General features: G+C 44.7%; 1 protein-coding gene across 10 annotated transcripts in view; it reads right to left on the bottom strand.

Moving 5' to 3' along the window:
• DNAH3 (dynein axonemal heavy chain 3) overlaps positions 1–23,077 on the bottom strand; it is a 178,386-nt gene that overhangs the window by 2,347 nt on the left and 152,962 nt on the right. For 8 of the 10 annotated variants that reach the window (XM_032327122.1, XM_032327121.1, XM_032327127.1 and 5 more), the window contains 8 exons: positions 20,206–22,347; positions 14,040–14,265; positions 11,502–11,746; positions 9,858–9,974; positions 5,695–5,849; positions 4,744–4,911; positions 3,074–3,216; positions 330–534 (listed from right to left, as the gene is read on the bottom strand). In XM_032327122.1, the coding sequence (XP_032183013.1) occupies positions 330–534; positions 3,074–3,216; positions 4,744–4,911; positions 5,695–5,849; positions 9,858–9,974; positions 11,502–11,746; positions 14,040–14,265; positions 20,206–22,347 (3,401 nt within the window). Of the gene's footprint in view, positions 1–329; positions 535–1,041; positions 2,360–3,073; positions 3,217–4,743; positions 4,912–5,694; positions 5,850–9,857; positions 9,975–11,501; positions 11,747–14,039; positions 14,266–20,205; positions 22,348–23,077 lie in introns of those variants that run through there. The other 2 variants (XM_032327128.1, XM_032327129.1) reach the window with 2 other exon arrangements.

Below are 23,077 nucleotides of genomic sequence, written 5' to 3'. Positions count from 1 at the left end.
TTTTGTAGGACATATATCTGGAGTTTTATGTGTAATACTTCAATTTTTACATGCTAGCTCAAAAAATTTAAATTACCAGGCAGCCAAACCAAATATATCTACTACTTGAATCTGACCCATGAGCCACCAGTTCATGACATATATTCTAGTTCCTACTCTTGTCTCTATAGGCTATAATCTTTCCAAAGATTCCAAAAAATCTCCCCCTGCCCCTTCTCCCCACTGCAATACTGGGAAAATTGTCTCTAGTAGGTGCTTGGTCCATTTCAGAATGTCCTCTCCACCTGAATGAGCATGCCAGGTACCCAGTAACCCTGACTCCCAGGTACCTGGAAGAAGGCCAGGCGGGCCAGCAGGTCAGCCACATAGCCCCCCAGTGGCTTTAGTGATGGGTAGGACTTGGCCATCCATATGGCTGGCACTTTACCCACGATCATGCTACTGAAGACATCCTCCAGCTCTGAGGACATCAGGACCTGTCCTTTGATGGCTCGGCCAAGATTAATGAGGCTTCTGCGAACCACTTTGGTCAGCCTGCAAGAACAAAGGAGCTGGCTCAGACAGGCTCTTCAGTTTTATTCTACCCAAGTATGCTGATTCCAGGTTTCCTTTCACTTTCCCTTGCAAGAGATATACACTCATGATAGAAAAATTATAAAGATGAGAAAAAATTAAATCATCCAGTATCTCATTACCTAAAGATAACTTACATATTTATTTTCCCATATTTTTCTATATTTAAACGTTCATTTTTTTGTATCTGTTTTTCTTTCTTCGCAAATAGGGAGCATCTTCTCAACTCACTAGAGACCTAAATCATCTTTTATAATAACTGCAAGTTATTTCATTTTATTGAATTATTTCCCTATTGCTGGAACATGTTAGTTCTAGGTTTGTTGTCACTGTAAACAACATTGTTAAGAATATCCATCCATATCAATCTTTGTAGAAACTTTTAATGATTTTCCTAGTAATGGTAGAATTTCTGGGTCAAAAGGTAATACAATTGGGGTGCTGGGTGGCACAGTAGGTTAAGTGTCGACTCTTGGTTTCAGCTCAGGTCATGATCTCAGGGTCAAGAGATCAAGACCCATGTTGGGCTTTGCACTGGGCATGCAGTCTGCAGTCTCTCTCCCTCTGTCCCTCTACCCCATGCTCTCTCGTTCTATTTCTCTCTCTCTGAAATAAATAAATAAATCTTTTTTTTTTTAAAGGTAATACAGTTTTAAAGGGTTTGTTCCATATTGTCCAGGTTGTTCTTTTTATGGATTATGAGATCCATGCCTGAGAAAAGGCAGCTGAAGGGCATCCTGAGAGATGCCAAGATTGCCTGTCTCTCTCTTTGGCCTCTATGTTATGAGACCTAGCCAAGCCTAAAGGGAATGCACCTGGGAATGGCAAAAAACATGCCACCAGAGAGAACTTGTCACGTCCAAAGACTTTTGGAATGCCTGCCAAGTAGATACAAGAATGATCAAATACAAGAAAGAGATTCCTAGATGTATAATCACTAAATATTCATATTAAGAGGAATTTAAGGGTCAGACATTTGGTGCATGTGCTTTGCTGAGGAGTCAAGGGGCAAAGTGACTATCTGAGGCATGATACAGCAGACCTGTAGCTATTATACCTAAAGACCTACTTGCAAGAGATTTTTCTATTTTTCAACTATGAGCTCTGCTAGTTTCAAGGTTTTAGTACCCAAGGAAGGAACAATTGCCCCAGAAGACACATTAATGTTTCCCCTGAACTGGAAACTGAACTGTCACCTAATCATCTCAGGCTTCTTATACCACTCAGTGAATCAGTCAAAAAAAGTAGGGTGGGGGGAATGTAAGAGTATTACTCAATGTGATTAACCCTGACCATCTTTGGAAAATAAGATTGCTGTTACCCTGTTCTCTTCTATTACAATCACCAGTGGGAAAGGCTAGTGAAGGTCCCTGCAATCACCAAGGAAGAGCTCCAGTGACCTTAGAAGAGGGAAGCCATGAGGCTTAGTATCTGGATGAATGACAACTCTCTTCCCATCATGCCAAGGTATCTGACTCACAGCAGAGCTGCTACATCCTAGCTCACAGCCCATACTTTGCTTGGTTCCCCCATATGGCCAACTGTCTGTTGACTCTAGAGAGTAATACTAAGACTGGAAGGCAAGGAATTTTTATCTAACATTCTTCCAGTTCTCTAGTCCTTCAGAGTCAGGGCTGTCCCTAAAACTGGGCAATGACCAAAGAGGCAAAAGGGAGACAGTTAACAGATAAAGAACTGGGAATAGTAGGAACCTTGGACTTGAAGGCAGAAGTGTTGAGTTTTCTCATTTGGCACAGATGGTCTTTGAGAATCCCTTCAGTTTTATCTAGAAGTGAAATCAAGATATCTATTGGGCTCTATGCTATATATAGTAATTGGAGAAGTGAGGAGGGCCCGAGACCCTAAGTCCCATGGCCAGCCCATAACAACCCTTTCCTAACTCTGTGGTTGGGGTAATGGGATAAGCTTCTCTCCACCACTTTCTCTGTTCATACTGATTTCACATATTGGCTAAGTGCATGGGCTCTGGGATCAGACAGCCTGGGTTCAAAATCAGTTCTGTCACTGAATGACTATGTGACCTTGTACTTAACCCTTCCAGGTCTCAGTTTTCTCATCTGTAAAATGGTGGCAGAGGGATTACTAACTGTGCATATTCCAAAGACTACTATATGCATGCATATAGTAGTACATATTCCAAAGACTATACATGCATGGTGCTTGGAGCACCAAGGGCTTAAGAAAAGTGGTTCTAACAGTTACTTTTACTGTTAGCCTGCTTGGTATTGGTTTTAACCTGATTTTACAGGTGTCATATGAATGAATGAGTGAGAATGAATAGAAAAAATGATTTAACAGTAGGTGAACGCATGCTTGGATGGTCCTACTTATAGCCCTCCCTATGGGAGGGGCAAATACCTCCTCTGCACAGCAGTCCTTGTCAAGTGTACACATCTGTTACTGCCCATTAGATCATACCCTTACACTCCAACTCCCAGGATTCAAGTTCTCAGGATCCAAGTAAGACCATCTGGCCTACCTGTTGAATCTGATGAGCTCCTGCCTTAGGACGGTGTTCATGGATTCCTCATAGACCACAGGATACAACTTCATAACCACTTCCAGGTCAAAGTCATTGGGAAGCTTGGAGAGTATGTCCTGGGCCAGCTCTTCAATCACTTCCTTAAAGCACAGACAGTAGAGAGGTGAATGAGAAACAAGGCCTGTACATTGTGGTTTTGTGTGGATAAACCTGAACCAATGGGCACTGGTCTTTTTAATCACAGTCTGTATGACCTTCCTGGGAATTCTCCCACAGAAGCCAACTCTGCCTGGCAGAAAGGAGGGCCCTTACCTCTCTACCGGTCTTTGGGAAGGCATCACCTCTTGGCCCAGAAAGCAAAAGAGCAGAGCAATGAGAGCCCTCTTTTCACACCTGAAGCAAGGGCCTGAGGGCTAGGCAGGGATTCCTGCTCTGTCAGGTAGCCTCCGGACAGAACGGAACCCGGCCAGCTCCTGTCTTTAAGGTCAGCTCTAGTAGAGCATCTCCCACAGCTCCCTCAACCAGTGTCTCAGAACCAGTTCACAGTACAGAAGGGACTCTTGCTCAGTGCCAGTGACAGGACAGGACGCCTGGGGAGGTATAGGCCATTCCTCAGGACTGAGCGAGAATAGTCCAGGGCAATGGAGTTGGCCAAGTGGAGAGGGGACAGGCCTAGACGACCAAGCAGTAGGACCAGGCCGTGAGAGAGGCAGAGACCTCCGCCACCCGGTGGAACATGCACTTTCTTAAGCTTCCTACCTGGTACCACTTACGGCACTATGAGCCAAAGCAAGAGAAACCCACTGGGGAGAGGGCTTGAACATGGGTTAGCTCAGAAGGTGGAGAAGGGAAGGAAAAGACAGGAAAGAAGAGGGTGTGGCAGCGTCGGGAGATGGTGGTCCTGGGTCTGGCTCCGCCTGAGGTATGAAAGCTATGAAGCAAGTGTCTTCCTTCCACTGCGTTCGTTTCACCCGTTTCACCCCCTTCTGTAGACTGAGGATGGTGGCCCAGGTCTTCACTTCATAAAGTGTGCACTAACTGGGAAAGGCACCCAAAATGATTGATGCTACGTGTCTCCAGGACATGGAACAAATCATGTTGAATCACATGATGAGAAAGTCACTCCCTTTCCGAGTTTCAGCCACCTTTCTCTTTTCATTCTTCTCAAGGACAAAGTCTCAGACCAGTGCTAACTAAATGCGCTGTAACCCTGGCCGAGCTTCCCCTTTCCACAAGGAGCCAGCAGGGCCTCAGCAACGTCATCTGCAAGGAATCTAATAACTTTCACTAGCTTTCATTTTCTTTTTTGTGGCTGTCATGACTTTATGGAAATGACACTGGGTTTCCATTTATGGCACTGATGAGCAGCTTTTAAATGAAATGTTTTTAAGCAAAAGAGATTTAGTTTTAAATATTATATATATGGAGTACAGATGATATATGGGTATAGCAACGAACCATGAGGAGTATCTGGAAACACTGGTGTTCTTGCAGCTCTGTATCTGAGGACTCTTAGCAGAAAGACTCAAGAACCCATGTCCTCATTCAGGGGTCTGCCAGACCGCCCCTCTTCTGCTTCCCTGGTCATCAGCCACAATCCTGTGTGACCACCAGGTGGAAAACTGCCTGGGAAACAGAATTATGTCTCCTGCCCCACACCTGGTTACCTGCGGGGACTTGCCACTCTCTCCTGACTGCCTAGGGAGGGTCAGCAACACCCCTTGAAACAGCTGGTTGGTTTCCTGGTTGTCCTTGGTGATGTCAGCGTTCTCATGGAGGCCAAAGACTTCTGGGTGGGCTGTGATGGGTAGATTCCTGAGATAGTCGATATAGGACTGGAAAGGAAATCTTCAATTGACACAAACCCAGGTTCCCTGGGGTCCCAGAGATCACTCAGGGATGGGCTGGACCTAACCCAAGCAAATCGTAGTGGGTTGGTAGCACGGGTCACACCTTCCCACCACCCACACACCAACCACCCCCTCCACTGACACACACAGGGTAAACACCAAGCTCTTTCTTTCTCAGATGGTTTTCTGGGGAGTGAAAATGAAGGCAGAGGTCTGCGTATCTCCCTTCCCACCCCTAGCTTCTCCTTATTTCCTCCTCATAGTTCTGGCTTTGCATTCAGACAGAGCTGGATTTGGATCCGGGCTCCACTGTAAACGAATTGTGTAAACTTGACCCCAGTTTCCTTATTTGTAAATGGGAAGATAAGTGAGGTTACAGAGGAATGGGCCTTGGCATATAACAGGTATTCAGTAAAAGAATTCCGTTCTGTTCTTCCTGTTCTCATTCTTCCTTCCAGTTTTTCTGTCCTTCTCCTTTGACTACCTTTTGAACCTTTGTTTTCAAGTACCAGTTTCCAGCCTATTTACTGCTAAACCCTCATCTTAGCCACCCTTCCCCTTAAACTCCCAAGATGGACCCCACATTCTGAAAAGACCTTATCTATCAAATGCCCAGTTTTCATTAAACAGTAATAATGTCTCTCTTAGAGGCTTTTTGGAATATTGAAAATAGCTTATGGACCTAAGTCAGAAAGCCCAAGGCTATCTCTGGGCCCTCCTTGCTTACACTGCAGCCCCTAGCCACATGGGGATTGCCGAGCCCCTCACCTGGTAGGGGCCATGAGGAGGGACATAGTAAATGTCTCCAGGAGCGAGACAGTAATGATCCTCCTCAATTTCCTTACAGTAGAACGTGGACAGAAGGGACAGCAGGAGACGCCTGTCTTTGTCATCAGTCACTCTGCCTCCGTAATTACATTCCCCTGGGGACAACCAACAGGAAGAAGATGAGCCCAGGAAGGTCATAATGAACTTGGTCATTAACCTAAAGCAGGATTCTTCCAGCCAAGGAGCTCTGCTGAGAAACAGGGTTGCTGAAACCAATGTTCACCTTGGAATGACCACCAGGTCTTTTTGGTATGATGTTTGCTACAAAAATAGTACACATTAACCATAGGAAAAATCAGGAAGCAGAAATAAACTGAGAGAAAAACAACACAATCACCAATAATTCCACCAGAGGTAACTACGAACATTTAGGTCTCTTCTTCATGTGTGCGTGTATGTGTGTATACGTACGTGAAAAGCATTACAGAAAGGTGGTTCAGGGCAAGCACTCTGGCATGAGACAGTCTTGGGTTCAATTCCAGCAATTTCTCATCCATCAAGAAGCAGAGATAATTGCAGTATCCATTTTATAAGGTTGTGGTTAATAAAGCTTATAAAACATTTAGTACAATGCTTAGCACACAGAAAGCATTCAATTTATTATAGCTATTACAAATACATATATATATTAGAAAATTGAGATTATCCCATACATCCTGCTTTGGGATACTCCACCCACTTCATTAATATCATTCATTGAGACTCAGGTTTCTACACTCAGATTTCTACAAAAAGAATTGGGTAATTCTTTGGAAGCCACATCAAATCCTTCTTAGTAACCCCATGACACGTTTTCTAGCTGGTCCAGATTCCACAGTATGTGGGTGCCACCTGGCATTTCGTAGTTATGGACAACACGCTAGTCTGCAGGGAGGAAACACATCTGTGTATATAGTGTGTGTGACAGACGGGCTCATTTCCAATTCCAACCATTCCAGGAAGACGCAGGTCTACAGACAGGAAACAGGAAGTACGGCCCAAGTTTGGGGCCAGACGCCTCGACTTCTCTTGGTTTGGGAAGTGTCTAAATGTCTGGGAGGAGGACCTGGGTGGTTCATTAGGGGATAAGTAAAGGTCTAAAGGGAAGCTCATACTTCTTGAGTCATTTGAGCCCTGGCAGAAGCTATTTTACCTGTGGACTTTTCCAAGCCTTTAGCAAAGCTCAGTTTGAACATTACAGCTTATCCTGGCTATAAACAAATTTTTAACCCACTGAGCCACCCAGGTGCCCCTATGAACAAGTTTTTGATAGCACTATATTAGATACAATAATCAAAATATGACATTAAAGAGACAGTGGTTTTTCCCTCACTGAAGTCAGCATGGCAGAGCTGAGGGCTCCCAAGAGGGAACCCAACTGAAGGTTAATCTCAGGCACAGAGTCATGGGGCACTTCCTTATCAGTGAAATTTCCTGAAGGCTTTGGGTTTTATGTTTGTTTAGGAAGGTCACCTCTTGGGGCCCCTGTATGGCTCAGTTCGATGGGTGTCTGCCTTCAGCTCGGGTCATGATCCCAGGGTCCTGGGATCAAGCCCCATATTGGGCTCCCTGCTCAGCAGGAAGCCTGCTTCTCCCTCTCCCTCTGCCTGTGCACACCTCCGCCCCCCAATGCCTGCTTGTGCTCTCTCTATCCCTCTGTCAAATGAATAAATAAAATCTTAAAAAAAATAAAAAAGGAAGGTGCATTTCTTTATAGCTACTTATGTGTCTATTCTGGTAACAAAAGCGTAAGTTCCCACAGGCCCCAGGATGTGTTTTATCTTTTCTAAGGTCTCTACTCTCTGCTCAAGGGCTGGGGGTATCAGATTAAGAATGTATTGACTTTGGGCAATTTAATTTGATAACCACTATCCAAAAGATGAGACTACTCAGAGACTACTGTCTCTTTGATCAGTGTCAGTACAGAGTTCTAATGATCATCTGTATCTGTTTTTTTTTTTTTCTTTCCTGCCGCACATAGAGGTGGTAGGGTCCCTTGCAGGGGGTAGGGTGTGCGAGAGGTGTTCGTGTGCACTTGATTCCTGGCGTGAGCTCTTCAGTGCTATCCCTGTGGCAGTGGCCACACACGTGTGTCCTGACACATGGCATCAAGAGTCGGTGGAGCTTTTGCCAGCTGTGCCCCTGAGAGATGATAACAATGAACACAGACCCTTGCCGATTCACGATGGACATGTAAAGAGGGTGAGAAATGGACCTTTGGTGTCTTACACCCTTGAGATGTGGGGACTGTTGATTAACTTAGCCTAACTAGTCCACCCTGACTGGTACAGGGGCAAAGTGAGGAAGCGCAAGCTGGCGGACACGGTGGGGGCAGGTCGTCTGACGAGCTGCGGACAGTCCCATACCAAGACCTTACCCCAGGGCAAGGACACATTCGTTCTGCTTTCTGAAGAAGAGCCTTGGCATGTGACTCTGAATGGCCTGAAATGCTGGGAACATGACTCAGTTCTTTAGAGAATGTCTAAAAGCCACTGCCTTTATGTTGTGTGTGTCACTTGGGATTTTGTTCAGGAGACAGGGTGCGGAGTTAAGGTCTGTGTGACCTTTTACAACTGAACTTGATGATTACTGTGAAGCAAGATTTCTCAGCCCTAGCACTACGAACATGTTGCCCTGGGTAGTTCTGTGTGTGTATGTTGGTGGGGGGGGTATGCTTTCTGTGCTTTGTAGAACACGGATGCATGGTTAGCAGCTCCCCTGGCCTCTACCCTGTGGTACCCCTATTTAGTGGTGACAACCAACAATGTCTCCAGATGTCGCCAAATGTCCCCTTGAGGGGAAAAGCTGCCCTTGGTTGAGAATCACTGCCCTCAGGCCTCAGTCTTGTCAGGTGTAAAACAGGGTAACTAACGTGAGGCTCAGAAGTTGCTATGGAGACTGGGTGCGACGACTGTGTATACAGAGCGCCTGCCTCATGACTGGAGAAAGGATCCAGCCAAACCCCTGAACATACGGAGCTGAGGAAGGAACTCGTGTGTAATCTTGAAAATGCCCAGGGTTTCCTGCTGAGCTGCATTTTGACCTCTGGCCATGGGATGGCACTCACTTAGCCCGTCTGTAGTTGATCTCCTGTTTCTGGGGTTCTGTGATCTGTTCCTGAGGGAAGCACGTTTACATTCTTCCATAGTATGCACTAGTCTACGCTGGGTGACTAATCAAAGGTCACGGATAGACTGTTTTTGTTTTGTTTTTAAAGCTTTTATTTATTCATTTGACAGAGAGAGAGATCACAAGCAGGCAGAGAGGCAGGCAGAGAGAGAGGAGGAAGCAGGCTCCCTGCTGAGCAGAGAGCCCGATGCGTGGGGCTCGATCCCAGGACCCTGAGATCATGACCTGAGCCGAAGGCAGAGGCCTAACCCACTGAGCCACCCAGGCGCCCCTCAGATAGACTGTTTTAATACAAAACAGCAAGTGCCCTTTTCACTGGAGGGAACCTCTGTTGGGGGTGCTCTCCTTCCTGCCCACTGCCTACCCTACCATCTTCTGCCCCTTATGAACTCATTCATCCCTCAAAACTCATCCTTCATGCCTTCATGAAGTTATCCATGATCATCCCCTACCCCCTCCCTGAGATTTAATCATTGTGTTACTTTTCTACTTTATAAATATTTCTCTTGTTGAACTTATCACTGTATTGTCTTTTATTTCTTTTTAAAAGCATTTTTTAAAAAAGATTTTTATCCATTTACTTGAGAGAGAGAGAGAAAGAGAGAGAAACAGAGAGAGCCCGAGTGCAGGGAGGGGCAGAAGGAGGGGGAGAAACAGACTCCCTGCTAAGCAGAGGGCCCTATGTGAGGCTTGATTCCAGGACCCCAAGATCATGACCTGAGCTGGAGGCAGAGAGACACCCAACCGACGGAGCCACCCAGGTGCCCTTCTTTGTATATATTTTTTACTTTACAGATTGTGAGCCACTTGAAGGTAGGAATTGTATCTTCGTTTTTTGTAACATCTGGTATGGTGACCAGCATTAGTAAGAGCTCCATGTTTGTTGACTGACTGAATGAATGAGCAAATAAATGGATAGAGATGGGATCAGAAGAGCAGAAGGGTGGAGTATGACACTGGAGATTTGTAATTGCAAAGCCTCCTCCCATAAGTACCTGTCAGGTAAGTTAGAGCCTCAAATGGCACCTCCTTGTAGTCATTCAGAAACATCTGGATCTGCCGCATACTGATCCTCAGGTCAGACTCGTTGAACTCATAAGGAATATTCCATCCTGCACGGAAGAATCGGAGGCTTCAGTGCCGAGAGCTCATAATTTCCATTCCGACATCGAGATGTACAGTTAAGCGTCATTACAGATCAGGAGCCTCTTTCAGCCCCATGAAGATCAAGCACCAGGCCAACTATTAGCTCTGACATTTACTGCCAACGTGGGAGCCATTCTGCCTGAGAAAACATCCATTCTAAAATCAATTTCCTTATGGATCTCCCCATTTGTTAAGGTAGATGTTAATATCGTGGGATTTGTGGAATGAGAAAGACTCTCCCTGGCTGGAATACTGTGGTAACGCACCGAGTTCCAAAAATAACACTAAAGCATAGCCAGACAGCAGTATCTGTGATTAGGCAACAGAACGAAGTCAGCTTTGAGAATTCCCCTCCTTGTGCTCATGGGAAAATGGGATGGCCGGCCTTGAAGAAACTACCGCTTGTATTTTCAAGGGTATCGTGATAAATGCCCAGTGGGTCTGGGAAAGGGGCACAAATTGCATGAACCAGCTGGGCATGGTGGGAGACAGCAGGGTACAGTCGGATCTGTGCTCAACAGAGACCTTTAATTTCCTCCCAAACATTTACATTCAAATAAAGAAATGTAGCAAAATAATAAAATTCGTGGTCTGGCACAGAAAACACAACTGGCCAGTTGGTTGCAAGCCAAACCGTTACATGGATTTTTGGAAATCTGACGTAGGTGGGAAAACAGTGGTGGGGGAACATGATGTATGAAACGCAGATGCAGGGGGAGTGCCCCCCCCCCCACACTGTCTCATCCCTGCTCCCCTCTGTGGAAGGGTCAGGATGGTAGAAGGAAAGAAGATGCTCAGAGAGAATCACTAAGAGGACAGTTTGCCTCCTTATCTAACCCAAAACAACAGCTGAAAATACATTTCAAGGCTTTTGAACAAAATCAGAGTCAGTCCAACCTTAAAACCATGTAGATGTCAAATCTGCATTTAGCAGTTTGATGTTCTGCTCTAACAGGAGCGTTAAGTTAATATAAAGTATTAAATTAAGTTAGGCCATGGAGAGGTTACACTAATAATGAAATTTGTTTTTATTTTTTCAAGAGGAAGCACAAATGTCCCGGCTGTATTTCTCTCATTCTTAAGCACATGTGTAGAGAGCTACTTACAATGTCATAAACTAGCTGCAGACAACTCCCTGGAAAGTGGCTATTGTGCCTAAGATAGGCAAATGCGCATCAAAGGGAAAGGCCTCCCATCTTCTCAACAACCTATTACTTTGGTAATTAGGAGACCTCTGATTCTGGAGCATCAGCTCTTTCCCTGACATTGATAGTGACCTGGTCTATGTAGGGGCTGCTGGATTTATTAAATAAAAGTACGGGACAGTCCACGAAAGTTTAATTTCAGATAAACAAATCATGCTTATTCTAAGTATGTCCCCAATAGTCTGTGGTATGTACTTATACAGCATTTTACTGGCAACCCTGAGTATGAACTTGAACATACACCTGTGATCTGTGCCCCAGCAGCCCAGGGGCACTGTCACCTCTTACCTAGGGGTCCGAAGTTTCTCCTCTCTTGAACAATGGCATGGAAGAAACAAAGGCCGAACAACAGCTTTTGCCACATGACTGCCTTTGTGCAGCTTTGGAAGAACACGGGGTCCGAGATGGGGTCATTGAGGTAAGAGCGCAAAAGGTTGGCCCGGAGCCCTTTGGGGGGCTCGTTGGTCATTTTGATCCCATTTTGGAGGATGCTGACTGGAAATTTCTCTGTTGGGTAGCTGGTTAACCAGAGTCTGCAAGAAAAACAGACCTAAGCAGGTAGAGCAATACAAGAAGTTATACTGAAAAACAGTAACAAAAAACAATAGCCCCCGTGTATTAAGCACTACTAGATGTCAGACCCCATGCTAAAAATTTAATATGTGTCCTTCCTTCACTTCAACCCTCATACAGCCACCCTGTGTGAAGGAATTAGCTATCCCCTGTACCACTGAAGAAATGGAGGCATGCAGAGGTCATGTGGGTTTTTCAAGGACACAATACCTAGAAGCAACTGACATGGGATGCAACTCCAAAGGCCCTCTCTTAAATGCCATGCCACATTCCCTTCTTGCTAGACTACCTGAGCATCTATGATGGCCAGATACTATCCCTGGAACCCCAGGAGTGGCCAGGAAGGGAGGGAAGAGGCCATAAACACATGGCCTGAGGCATTACGTCAGGAGGCAGTTATGTGGTGTTTCACTCATACCAGGCAAATCAATGCAATGTTAAAGCATAGTTTTGAAGTAGTTGCCAACTTGTAAAAATCAAGGGTTATTATTTTTTTTTAATTCTAGATTCCCACCTTCCCTTGAAAATGTTAGAAAATCTGATCACAAGGGGCCTGCCTTCCTGTATGGCATCAGTTGCTTGGTATTAGGCAGTCACTTCTCTAAAGGGCATGGGATTCTGGGCACCTGGGTGGCTTAGTGGGTTAAGCCTCCGCCTTCGGCTCAGGTCATGATCTCAGGGTCCTGGGATCAAGCCCCGCATCGGGCTCTCTGCTGGGCGGGGAGCCTGCTTCCTCCTCTCTCTCTGCCTGCCTCTCTGCCTACTTGTGATCTCTCTCTGTCAAATAAATAAATAAAATCTTTAAAGGGCATAGGCTTCTAGTTCACCGCAATCCCCACATCTCTCCATTGATGTCTGATAGCAAGGATGACAGCCCGTGAGTACTGTGGGAACTGCAAGACTTCTTGTGCCTGTCCTCTCTGCTCAGGTATGTTATATTCCTGCCTCCTGTAGGCACCTGAGGTAACAACTTTTGGGTTAGGACTGTAATATAGAAGAACTTAATATCAACATGAATAATTTTTGTTCATTGAGTGTGTCATTGATGGTAGTTAGTCAACTCATCATCCTGAGCCAGGTAGAATTCCTGAAACTGATGGATTGCCCTCAAAATCTTCCATGAATTTTATATGAGCCTTTCATGAATACAATAAGCTATGGCCTAATCTGGCTTTGAAAATAAACACCAAACACCTTCCTGTTTTCGGGCAGACATGACTAAAATGAAAATTACTAGCAAGTTTTGTGGCCTAGAACAGGAGTTGGCAAACTTTTCCTATAAAAGATCAAAGAGTAAATATTGTAGGCTCTGCAGGCCATGTGGTTTTGGTTACAATGACTTGTAATGTGAAAGCAGTCACAGACAGTATATGAATGAGCATAGCTGTGTTTCAATAAAACTTTATTTGTGGACACTGAAATTTGAATTTCATTCAATTTTCATGTGTCCTGAAATATTATTCTTTTTCCAATTTTTTCCCCTACCATCTAAAAATATATAAAACTCTACTTAGTTTACAAGATACACAAAAACAGGTAGCAGGCAATATTTCATCCATAAGCCATTGTTTGCTGACCCTTGGCCTGGAGTAAGAGAACATTTGAGTTGGAAACGGCTTTGAAGTCTGGTTTACCTCATCCTTCTGTATATGCAAAAACCAAGGCCCAGTGTTGCTGGGGTTAAAGTTCAGAAAAAACAAGTAGCTGTTTCCAATATTGATGAAATTCTACAGAGCCCAAGAAATATAGGATAGAGCAGCCTGGACAATTGTGCCCACACTCCAGGTTAAAAAAAACCCACATATTTTAAAAATCAGATTTGCTGACATTGAATCTACCTTCCCAGGCACATCTCATAATACATCCCCCAACAATGTCTCACTATACCCCATAGTCACAGAATAACATCTCAGTGTTACCTTCATACACATTTTTGCTTTTACAGATGCTGTCCCTTCTGCCTAAAGTGTCCTTCCTAGTAAACTCCTATTCATTTTTCAAAACCCCAGGCAACTGTCAGGCCTCCAGGCATTCCCCAACTTTCCCTTCCCTTTTCTGTGCTCCATGGCTCTTGTACTAACAAGTCCGGTAGGTAGTGTATGGTATCAACATCACTCATCTGTGGTCTGTCTTCCACTGGACTAAGAGCTTCTTAAAAGCAGAACTGTGTTCACCTTCGTATGCCCAGCCACCAGCATGACGTCTGCAGCTCAAGAAACAGGCCACGGGGCCTGGGTGGGGAGGACACCTCACCTGAATCTGATGTTGGTGCTTTCAGGAACAATCACCTCCTCACAGATCTTCTCTAGCATGGGCATCCAGCTCGTGGCCAGGTGGCAGTTCTGTAACACCACCCAGGTCCCATCTTTGATGGCAGTGTTGATCATTTTGGTAGCAATGGAGCCTTGGCCTTGGCCAAGGGAGATGGTCTGTGTTCTTGCACCTCCCATGCCAAGATCGTCAGCAAACTTCAGCAGGCCTGCAACCAGGAAGAAAAGGGGGCTTTTGAAAAAGGGCAAGCCAACTAAGACCATATTAACAACAACAATGCAGAAAAAAGGGTTGCATCAAAATTCTGGATGTGGAGGGTCACCTGGGTGGCTCAGTGGGTTAAAGCCTCTGCCTTCGGCTCAGGTCATGATCTCAGGGTCCTGGGATCGAGCCCCACATCGGGCTCTCTGCTCAGCAGGGAGCCTGCTTCCCTTCCTCTCTCTCTGCCTGCCTCTCTGCCTACTTGCGATCTCTGTCAAATAAATAAATAAAATCTTAAAAAAAAAAAAAAGTTCTGGACATGAAAAGAAACTAACTGGCTCCTGTTGACTACAAAAAAAAAAGTCTCTCAATGTGGAAGTTTTGGACTTTGGGTAAGAGGGTAAACAAAGCTACTGTTGATTCCTCTTTTGTTCTGAATACATAGACAGTCTTGATTTTTAAAAAAAATTACAGATATCGGAAAAAAATTCGGAGTCTGAAAGAAAGAGAAATTCCCAGGTGCCAAAAATGAAGAGAGAACTCAAAACTAGAGAGGTGAGCACACAACCAAAGAACTAGAAACTGGGTTGTTACTAATGTATTTTACTAGAAAAATAGGTGTTTTAATAGTGAAATTTCAAGTAAGTCTCTTTCACTTCTCTCTTCCTCAGAAGCAGCCAATGTTACTAGCTCTTTGTGAATCTTTTCAGAGATATTTTATACATTTAAATGAATGCATATATATGATTATACTTATGAGAATTGTAGAAAAATACATTTGCTTCTCTCATTTAGATCTTTTGCACACCAATACAGGCATACCTCATAGATACTGAGGGTTTGGTTCCAAACCACCACAATAAAGTGAATATTGTAATAAAGCAAACAAATGATTTTTTTTAGATTCCCAGTGCATATAAAAGTTATGTATATGATGGGGCGCCTGGGTGGCTTAACCCACGTTAAGCCGCTGCCTTCGGCTCAGGTCATGATCTCAGGGTCCTGGGATCAAGTCCTGTATCGGGCTGTCTGCTCAGCAAGGAGCCTGCTTCCTCCTCCTCTCTCTCTCTGCCTGCCTCTCTGCCTACTTGTGATCTCTCTCTGTCGAATAAATAAATAAAAATTTTAAAAAAGTTAAAAAGTTATGTATGGGGACACCTGGGTGGCTCAGGTGGTTGAGCAGCTGCCTTTGGCTCAGGTCATGATCCCAGAGTCCTGGGATCAAGTCCCGCATCGGGCTCCTTGCTCGGCAGGGAGCCTGCTTCTCCCTCTGCCTCTGCCTGCCATTCTGTATGCCTGTGCTCGCTCTCTCTCCCTCTCTCTCTCTCTGACAAATAAATAAAATCTTTTAAAAAAAAAAAGTTATGTATGATACATAATGTTATCCATTAAGGGTGCAATAGCATTATGTCTCAAAAACAATGCATTTTACCTTAACTTTATAATATTTTATTTCCAAAATATACTAACCATCATGTGAGCTTTCAGTAAGTTGTAATCACTGATCACAGATCACTATGACAAATATAGTAATAAGGAAAAAGTTTGAAATATGGTAAAGAATTACCCAAAGGTGACCCGAGACATGAAGTGAACAAATGTTGTTTGGAAAATGGCAATGATACTCTTTCTGCCACATTGGAGCCTGTGGAGTCTGCTGGGAACAGGACTCCCAAATCGACAAATGCATCTGGAAGGCTGTGGTCCAAGACCATTTTTCTTTGGAACCTGAGAGACCAGACGGCTCTTCTTAAAATTGGAGGTTTTTATGCTCAATATGAAACTGAATTCTGTCTAGGCAAGAGACGTGCTTATGTGTATGAAGCTAAGAACAACATAGTGACTCCTGGTGGCAAACCGAACAAAAATAGAGTAATGTGAGGAGAAGTAACCCGTGCTTATGGAAACAGTGGTATAGCTTGTGCCAAAATCCAAAGCAACTTTCCTGTTAAGCCATTGGCCACAGCATTGGGTGATGCTATACCCCTTAAGGATTTAAACTGACTGAGAAGTCAATAAAGGTGTAGATTTGTTATCTTTATTCTTTTTTGTAAAGATTTTATTTATTTAATTGACAGAGAGAGAAAGTGCACAAACAGGGAGCAGCAGGCAGAGGAAGAAGGAGACTACCCCTTGTGCAAGAAGCCCGATGTGGGGCTTGATCCCAGGACCCTGGGATCATGACCTAAGGCAGATGCTTAACTGTCTGAGCCACACCGGCGTTCCAATTTGTTCTCTTAAAAAAAAAAAAAAAAGAGGGGTGCCTGGGTGGCTCAGTCAGTTAAGTGGTCCTAGGACCTCAGAATGTGGCTGTATTTGGAGATGAGTTTTGAAAGGGATAATTAAGTTAAAATGAGGTCATTATGTCAGGTCCTAATCCAATAAGACTGGTATCCTTATAAGAGAGGAGACTGGGACACAGATACACTCAGAGAGAAAACCTTAATATAAAGATGCAGGGAGAAGCAGGCCACAGACAAGCCAGCAAAAGAGGTCTCAGAAGAAACTAGCCCTGCTGACACCTTGATTTGGGATTTTTAGTCTCCAGAATTTGGAGAAAATAAATTTCTCTTGCTTAAACCACTGAGTCTTTGGTAGTTGTTATAGCAGTCCTAGCAGATCAATATAATCTCCGAAAAAGACCATGAAAGAAACACAGCTAACAAAATCATTAAAGAAGGACCACAAAGCATAATAAAATTCCCAGTTCTGTGGGAAAAAAAATACATGGATTTGGAATAAAACTTCTGGAAATGGAAAGCACTGTCACTGAAGATAAAAACTTAAAGCACTGATGAAAAGAACAGGGTAGGCACAGCCAGAAAGAGAAATAGTAAACGGTAAGGTCTGCAATCAATGATGCATCTGGTAGGACCCAGACAGTGGTTTCCAAATGCTATGGCCTCTGCAGAAAGAGTCCTTTGAGGGGCGCCTGGGTGGCTCAGTGGGTTAAAGCCTCTACCTTTGGCTCAGGTCATGATCCTAGGGTCCTGGGATCCAGCCCCGCATCGGGCTCTCTGCTCAGCAGGGAGCCTGCTTCTCCCTCTCTCTCTCTGCCTGCCTCTCTGCCTACTTGTAATCTCTGTCTGTCAAATAAATAAAATCTTTAAAAAACAAAAAAAAGAAAAAAGAAAGAAAGAGTCCTTTGAGAAATGCTTATGCAAACTCAGCCTGGCATACACGGTAATTCTATACAACAAGGAAGCTATAAAAAACTACTGAGATTATGTGAGAACTTTAGGCGTGAAGGAGCCCCCACAGGCTGGGGACTAAATGACTTGAGAATCAGGAAGCTTGATAAATAATAAAACACTGCCATGTTTGAAACACCCACTACGTCAAAATTATGCACTCATGAGATGCCTGGGTGGCTCAGTCAGTTGAGCGTCTAACTCTTGATTTCGCCTTGGGTCATGATCTCAGTGCTGTGGGATCAAGCCCCATGTCTGGCTCTGACCTCAGCAGAGTGTTTCTCTCCCTCTGTCCCTCTCTCTCTCTCTCAAATAAATATATTTCCTAAAAAAAAACAAAAAAAAAACTATACGTTCACAATGATGCAAAGAAAATCTTACCAGCTTAAATAACTTTGCAGGTGACCAGGGTGCCAATTCACTAACCTGAAAGCTGAGAAATCAAGGGAATGAACTAACTGTCTATTCTGCAGGTCCTTTTTGAACTATACATCGAGTAAACCAAAGAGTTGACCACGGAAAATTCTTCTTAGTAGGAGAGTTCCAGCTAATAAATGTGGAAGGAGTGATAGAATTAAAATACCATTTTTCAGCCCCTAATGAAATAAGGGATCTGGGGAACGATTCTGTTAAGGCTGCTAAAAATCATCAGGTCAGTTGTTTCCAAAACATACTGGAATCACACGGAAAGTTTATAAAGCACAATGCCTGGGCCTCATTCACAAAGATTTTAATTTAATTGGTTGTGGGCATGGCCTGCACCTGGAGCTTTTTCTTAAAACCCTCTCAAGTGATGCCTGTGAGCAGCCAAGATTAAGAACCATCATCACGGGGTGCCTGGGTGGCTCAGTGGGTTAAAGCCTCTGCCTTTGGCTCAGGTCATGATCTTGGGTCCTGGGATTGAGCCCCTCATCGGGCTCTCTGCTCAGCAGGGTGTCTGCTTCCCTCTCTCTTGTCTGTCTGCTTCTCTGCCTACCTGTGATTTCTGTCTGTCAAATAAATAAATAAAATCTTAAAAAAAAAAAAAAAGAACCATCATCACGGGGCACCTGGGTGGCTCAGTGGGTTAAAGCCTCTGCCTTCGGCTCATGTCATGATCCCAGGGTCTTGGGATCAAGCCCCACATCGGGCTCTCTGCTCAGTAGGGAGCCTGCTCCCCACCCCCCGGCAGCCTGCCTCTCTGCCTACTTGTGATCTCTTTCAAATAAATAAGTAAAATCTTAAAAAAAAAAAAAAAAAGAGCCCTCATCACATTAAGTGTGAGCCCGATGGGGAGCCTTACAAGAGAAGTGCAATGGGGAATCGGATCGCACTGACAATGCCTGAGTCCCCTGATCAATCTCAATCAGGAAAGGAAAGACAACCAGATAGCAGGTGCTTCCTAGTGTGAGGCACTGTGAGAGACACAGTAGCCACGAGGTCTCCTGGGAAGTTATCCAAGCTGAATCTGATCAGGCCTCTAGCACAGACAGACAGGAATATGCAACATAAGGCTTTGGATGTAACCGGCTTGTCAACATTTTACAGAACATACCCTGACCTTTCTTCCATTTGTCTTCTTTACCTTTCCTGGTTTCCCCTCATTTCTCTTGTTTAAATCTGTCACGTGAGGGACACGGGAAAAAACAAAGCTACTAGAGAGGGGCCATGAATTGATCTTTGACTATTGCTTGGTGGTATGAAAAAGGGGAGAGGGTACCAGTTCATTTCAGCTCGCTCCTCTGACTTCCCCTGTGGGGCAGGGGTGCTGACCCAGGGGGATCTGGGTCGGGACAGGTGTCAAACTCCCCAGCTTCCACAGCAGAATGGCAAGCTTTGTCATTTGCATTTCTGGTCCTCTTTCTTCATTTAGCAAGAGACAGAACTAAAGCTTTGAGACCCAACAGAACAGAAAACGAATCTATTCCTGTCAACAACTCATACCTGTTCATATGCAATAATTGGTTTCTGGAAAGATATGCAAACTGGTAATAATGGTTGCTTCTGGAAGGAAGATGTACCTTTCACTCTGCACGATGGTTTCTCAACCTCAGCACTACTAACACTGGGGGCCATTGGGGCATAATCCTTTGTTGTGTGGGATGTTCTGTGTGGGTAGACAGTTAGCAGCATCCTCAGCTTCAATCTACCAGACTGTAGTAGCACCCTCTAGTTGTGACAAAAAAAGTTTCCCCACTTTGCCAAATGTCCCTTGAGGGGAGAAAATGGCACCGGTTGAGCCACAGTTCTATACTTTTCTGCAATGCTTTTTTTTTTTCTCTTTTTCTCTAAACTATACAAAGTTATGAACAGTATTAATTATCCAAAAGAATTTACTTTAAAAATCAAAAGAAAAGCCTAACTGGGAGAAGCAATAGTCAGAGAAAATGGTTTAAGACAAAGATGATAAATTCATAGCCAGCAGGCTTAAAACTAGACCCAGTCTGGTCCCCACAATTTTTAGGAAAAAATGTGAATGAGTTATTAAGATGTAAAAATGGGTGATTTCCTTAGTTCTGATTTCTCTTGAAAAATCAGATGATCTGGCCATCCTGGGAGCTGAGCAGCTGCTGCTTCCTTTGTGAGGGTGGGGTTGGGGGGGGCGGAGAAATCTTCAGTGGCTCCTTCCAGCCGCACATGAGCCTGTTAATGGTCTGGCTTTCAAAGCATCTGAGTTTGAGATTTCTGCTATATTTCTGCTATAAGGGACAAACATATTGTTACCTGACCATGCATTCTGGGCCATTTATATCCTTTATACAACATTCTACCCTTACCTGCCATTGGGTCTGCACCCGGAGACAACACGAAGATCAATGGGACACAACAACTGGAATCATTGTAGGACCCCTGGAGGTCAAATGTAGGGGCTTCGATGTACACGTCACCCATGTGTTCAGCAATGAACTCCCGAATGGCTGGAATGATTTTATCAGGCCGCAAACATCGTAGGATCACCATCCTCTCCAATCCCTTAAGGAACTTCCAATTTCCAGGGAAATTCTCCTCGTGGGGCAAAATGGAGTCATAGATGAGCCTCCATGCCTCAGGGTTTTGTTCTAAATGTTCCTTCAGGCCCTTCATTCTCGGCAACGCCGACGCACGAACCACTTCCGCCCATGCCTTCTCAGACAGCCATTCAGGAGCTGGGTTGGGGAAGGGGTTGTCCAGGGCGACTCCTCCAGTTAGAAGGAAATACCAAACCTCCTCGTTAATTTGCTTTCTCTCTTTCATGAGGCCGATGGTCAGAAGGAGGGAAAAAAGGAGCTTGTCCTTCTCAAACAGAGAGCGGCAGACGTTGTTGTAGATGCTGAGGGTAAAATGTCCGATGATGTACTCAATTCGAAGGTTCAGCTCTTCGCTCTTACTGCTTTCTGCCAGGGAATGCACATAGAGGTTTATAAACCAGGTCAGGGAGTACTGGTACATGGGCTCGATGTTGGCCAGGTCGGAGATACAGAAGAAGATGGTGGCAGAGTGGACAGCCACTGGCTTGTAGCCCATCCGAGTCTCATCGATCTGTGTTTCCGTTACTGAAGCAATTTCCTGTTTCTCAGAGATCTCTTCAGACAGCAGTTTGGAGGAGGACAAAATTTTGATGGCGGTCTCATCCTCGAGGATGTTGCCCTCAGACAGGGAGAGGACCTCTAAGATCTTATCTTCGATTTCTTTTAGCTGCTTCTTGTTCTTGGCACTTTCCACAATCAACTCATTCTTCTTCTCTTCCAGTTCTGGCTTCTCCTTGGCGGCCACGATGCCAAGGAGCTGATCTTGGAGGCCTAAGGGTGTGATCATGAAGTTGAGGAGGCAGACTTTCACGGCAACTTCAGGGAGGTAATGTGGGTTCCTCAAACGGGTTGTGATGTATAACTTAAAATCTCTGGAGTATTCTATGATGTTTTCACCCAGCCTCATGTACTCAACCCCTTGCTGCCTGAACGTGGACTTGAGCAAGATGGGTTCTATAAAGGCATCCAGCTCCTCTCCAACATTTTCTAGTAGGACGGGGGTGCCAAGCTGCAGAGCATTTTCCAGCGTCCTCACATAGGTGGCATCTGAGAATTTGATGATGGACAGCTTATTTGTTTTCTCCATGTTCTTGATCCATTTATTGGCCTGCCCCTGAGGGTCGATCATTAAGGCCCAGCGTCTGGAATTGGACACAATGATGCCATTGTCGATGGAGAAAGAGTCAACAGGTAGCCCAGCGATCTGCCAGGCACGGATTTTTACAGGATCTCCTAACGTGTTGCTGAGACTGAAGTCACTGGAGCTGGGGATGACCTTTTCTTTACACTGGGCCAACCACTGCTTCTGGCACCGTGCCCGATAATCCACAGTAAAGGCCCCAAGGTAAGCCACAGTCCCTGAGGATAACAGCACATCTCCTGTCAGATCAATATACCGGATCTCCAGCTGCCGGGCGGCTTCTGTCCATCTGTCCTTCTCTCCGCCAAGACCACTGATCAGCTTTTCTGCCCTGATCAGCTTTTGGGAGCAGATTTCAATGTTTTCCTCCAGCGTCTTTTTCTTGGTATTCATGTCTTCGAAGTCGTCGTTCAGGGCCTGGAGGCGGTCTTCCACCAGCTTCAGTTCTGCTCGCTTCTGGTTCAGTTTCTTCATCTGTGTGCCTAGCTTCCCCTCGGCCTCCCTCAGCCGCTCCCGTTTGGGAGCCACCACTTTGGCCACACGATCGTACACCTCCATGGCCCTCACCCATTTGCACAGACCTTCACAGGCAGATGACACATTTTTAATGACAGCTGGCTGGAAATCTGGGTGATCGATAAATCTTTCCCGGATCCGCTTCATGATCACTGGGGGGATGTTGTCTTTGTCATATGTCTTAAGACTCTCCAAGAATTTCAGATCTCCAAGAATCTTTCTTGAAACTCCCCAGTAGTCTTCTATCATTTTACCTGTTTGGAACAAGAAATGGAGATTGAACTACTAAGACCTTCTGGCTGAGACTTGAAGTCTTGCAGTGGTTACTCCTATTTGGGGGAAAAATCCAAAGTCCTGCCAAGAAGTTTTGGGCAGGGAAATACTCTGTATGATACGGTAATGATGGATACATGTCATTATATATCTGTCCAAACCCACAGAATGTGCAACACCAAGGGTGAACTCTAATATACACTATAGACTCAGGATGATAATGTGTCAATGTAGGTTCATCAACCTTAACAAATGTTCCACTGCGGTACATAACAGGAGATGCTATGCATTTGTATGGGTTAGGGGTATATGAGAAATCTCTGTACCCAGAAGGGTACTCAATTTTGCTGTGACCTTAAAATTGCTCAAGAATATAAAATCTTAATAAAATAAAACAAATATAAAAAATATAAAGAGAATATAAATATAAAATCTAAATAAAATAAAATAAAGAAAAATCTAAGCTTCTCCCAGTGGTCCAGGAGGCCCACTGAAGTCATCTACCTCATCTCTGCCTTGCTTCTTAGGCTTCAGTCAGGAAGAACCTTCCTTTAATTCCTCATTGATCTTAAGCGCTTCCCTAATGAGAGCCCATCACCTAGCCTGTAAATGGCATCTAGCTGGTTCCTAACTAGACTTTTCCGGGGTGCCTAGGTGGCTCAGCTGGTCTAGCCTCTGACTCTTGGTTTTCGCTCAGGTCATGGTCTTATG

This window comes from Mustela erminea, chromosome 20 (genome assembly GCF_009829155.1).
Source record: "Mustela erminea isolate mMusErm1 chromosome 20, mMusErm1.Pri, whole genome shotgun sequence".
In the NCBI taxonomy this organism is placed as follows: Eukaryota; Metazoa; Chordata; class Mammalia; order Carnivora; family Mustelidae; genus Mustela; species Mustela erminea.
The sequence above is the reverse complement of the archived record's forward strand: the minus strand, read 5'-3'. Positions and strand labels throughout refer to the sequence as shown.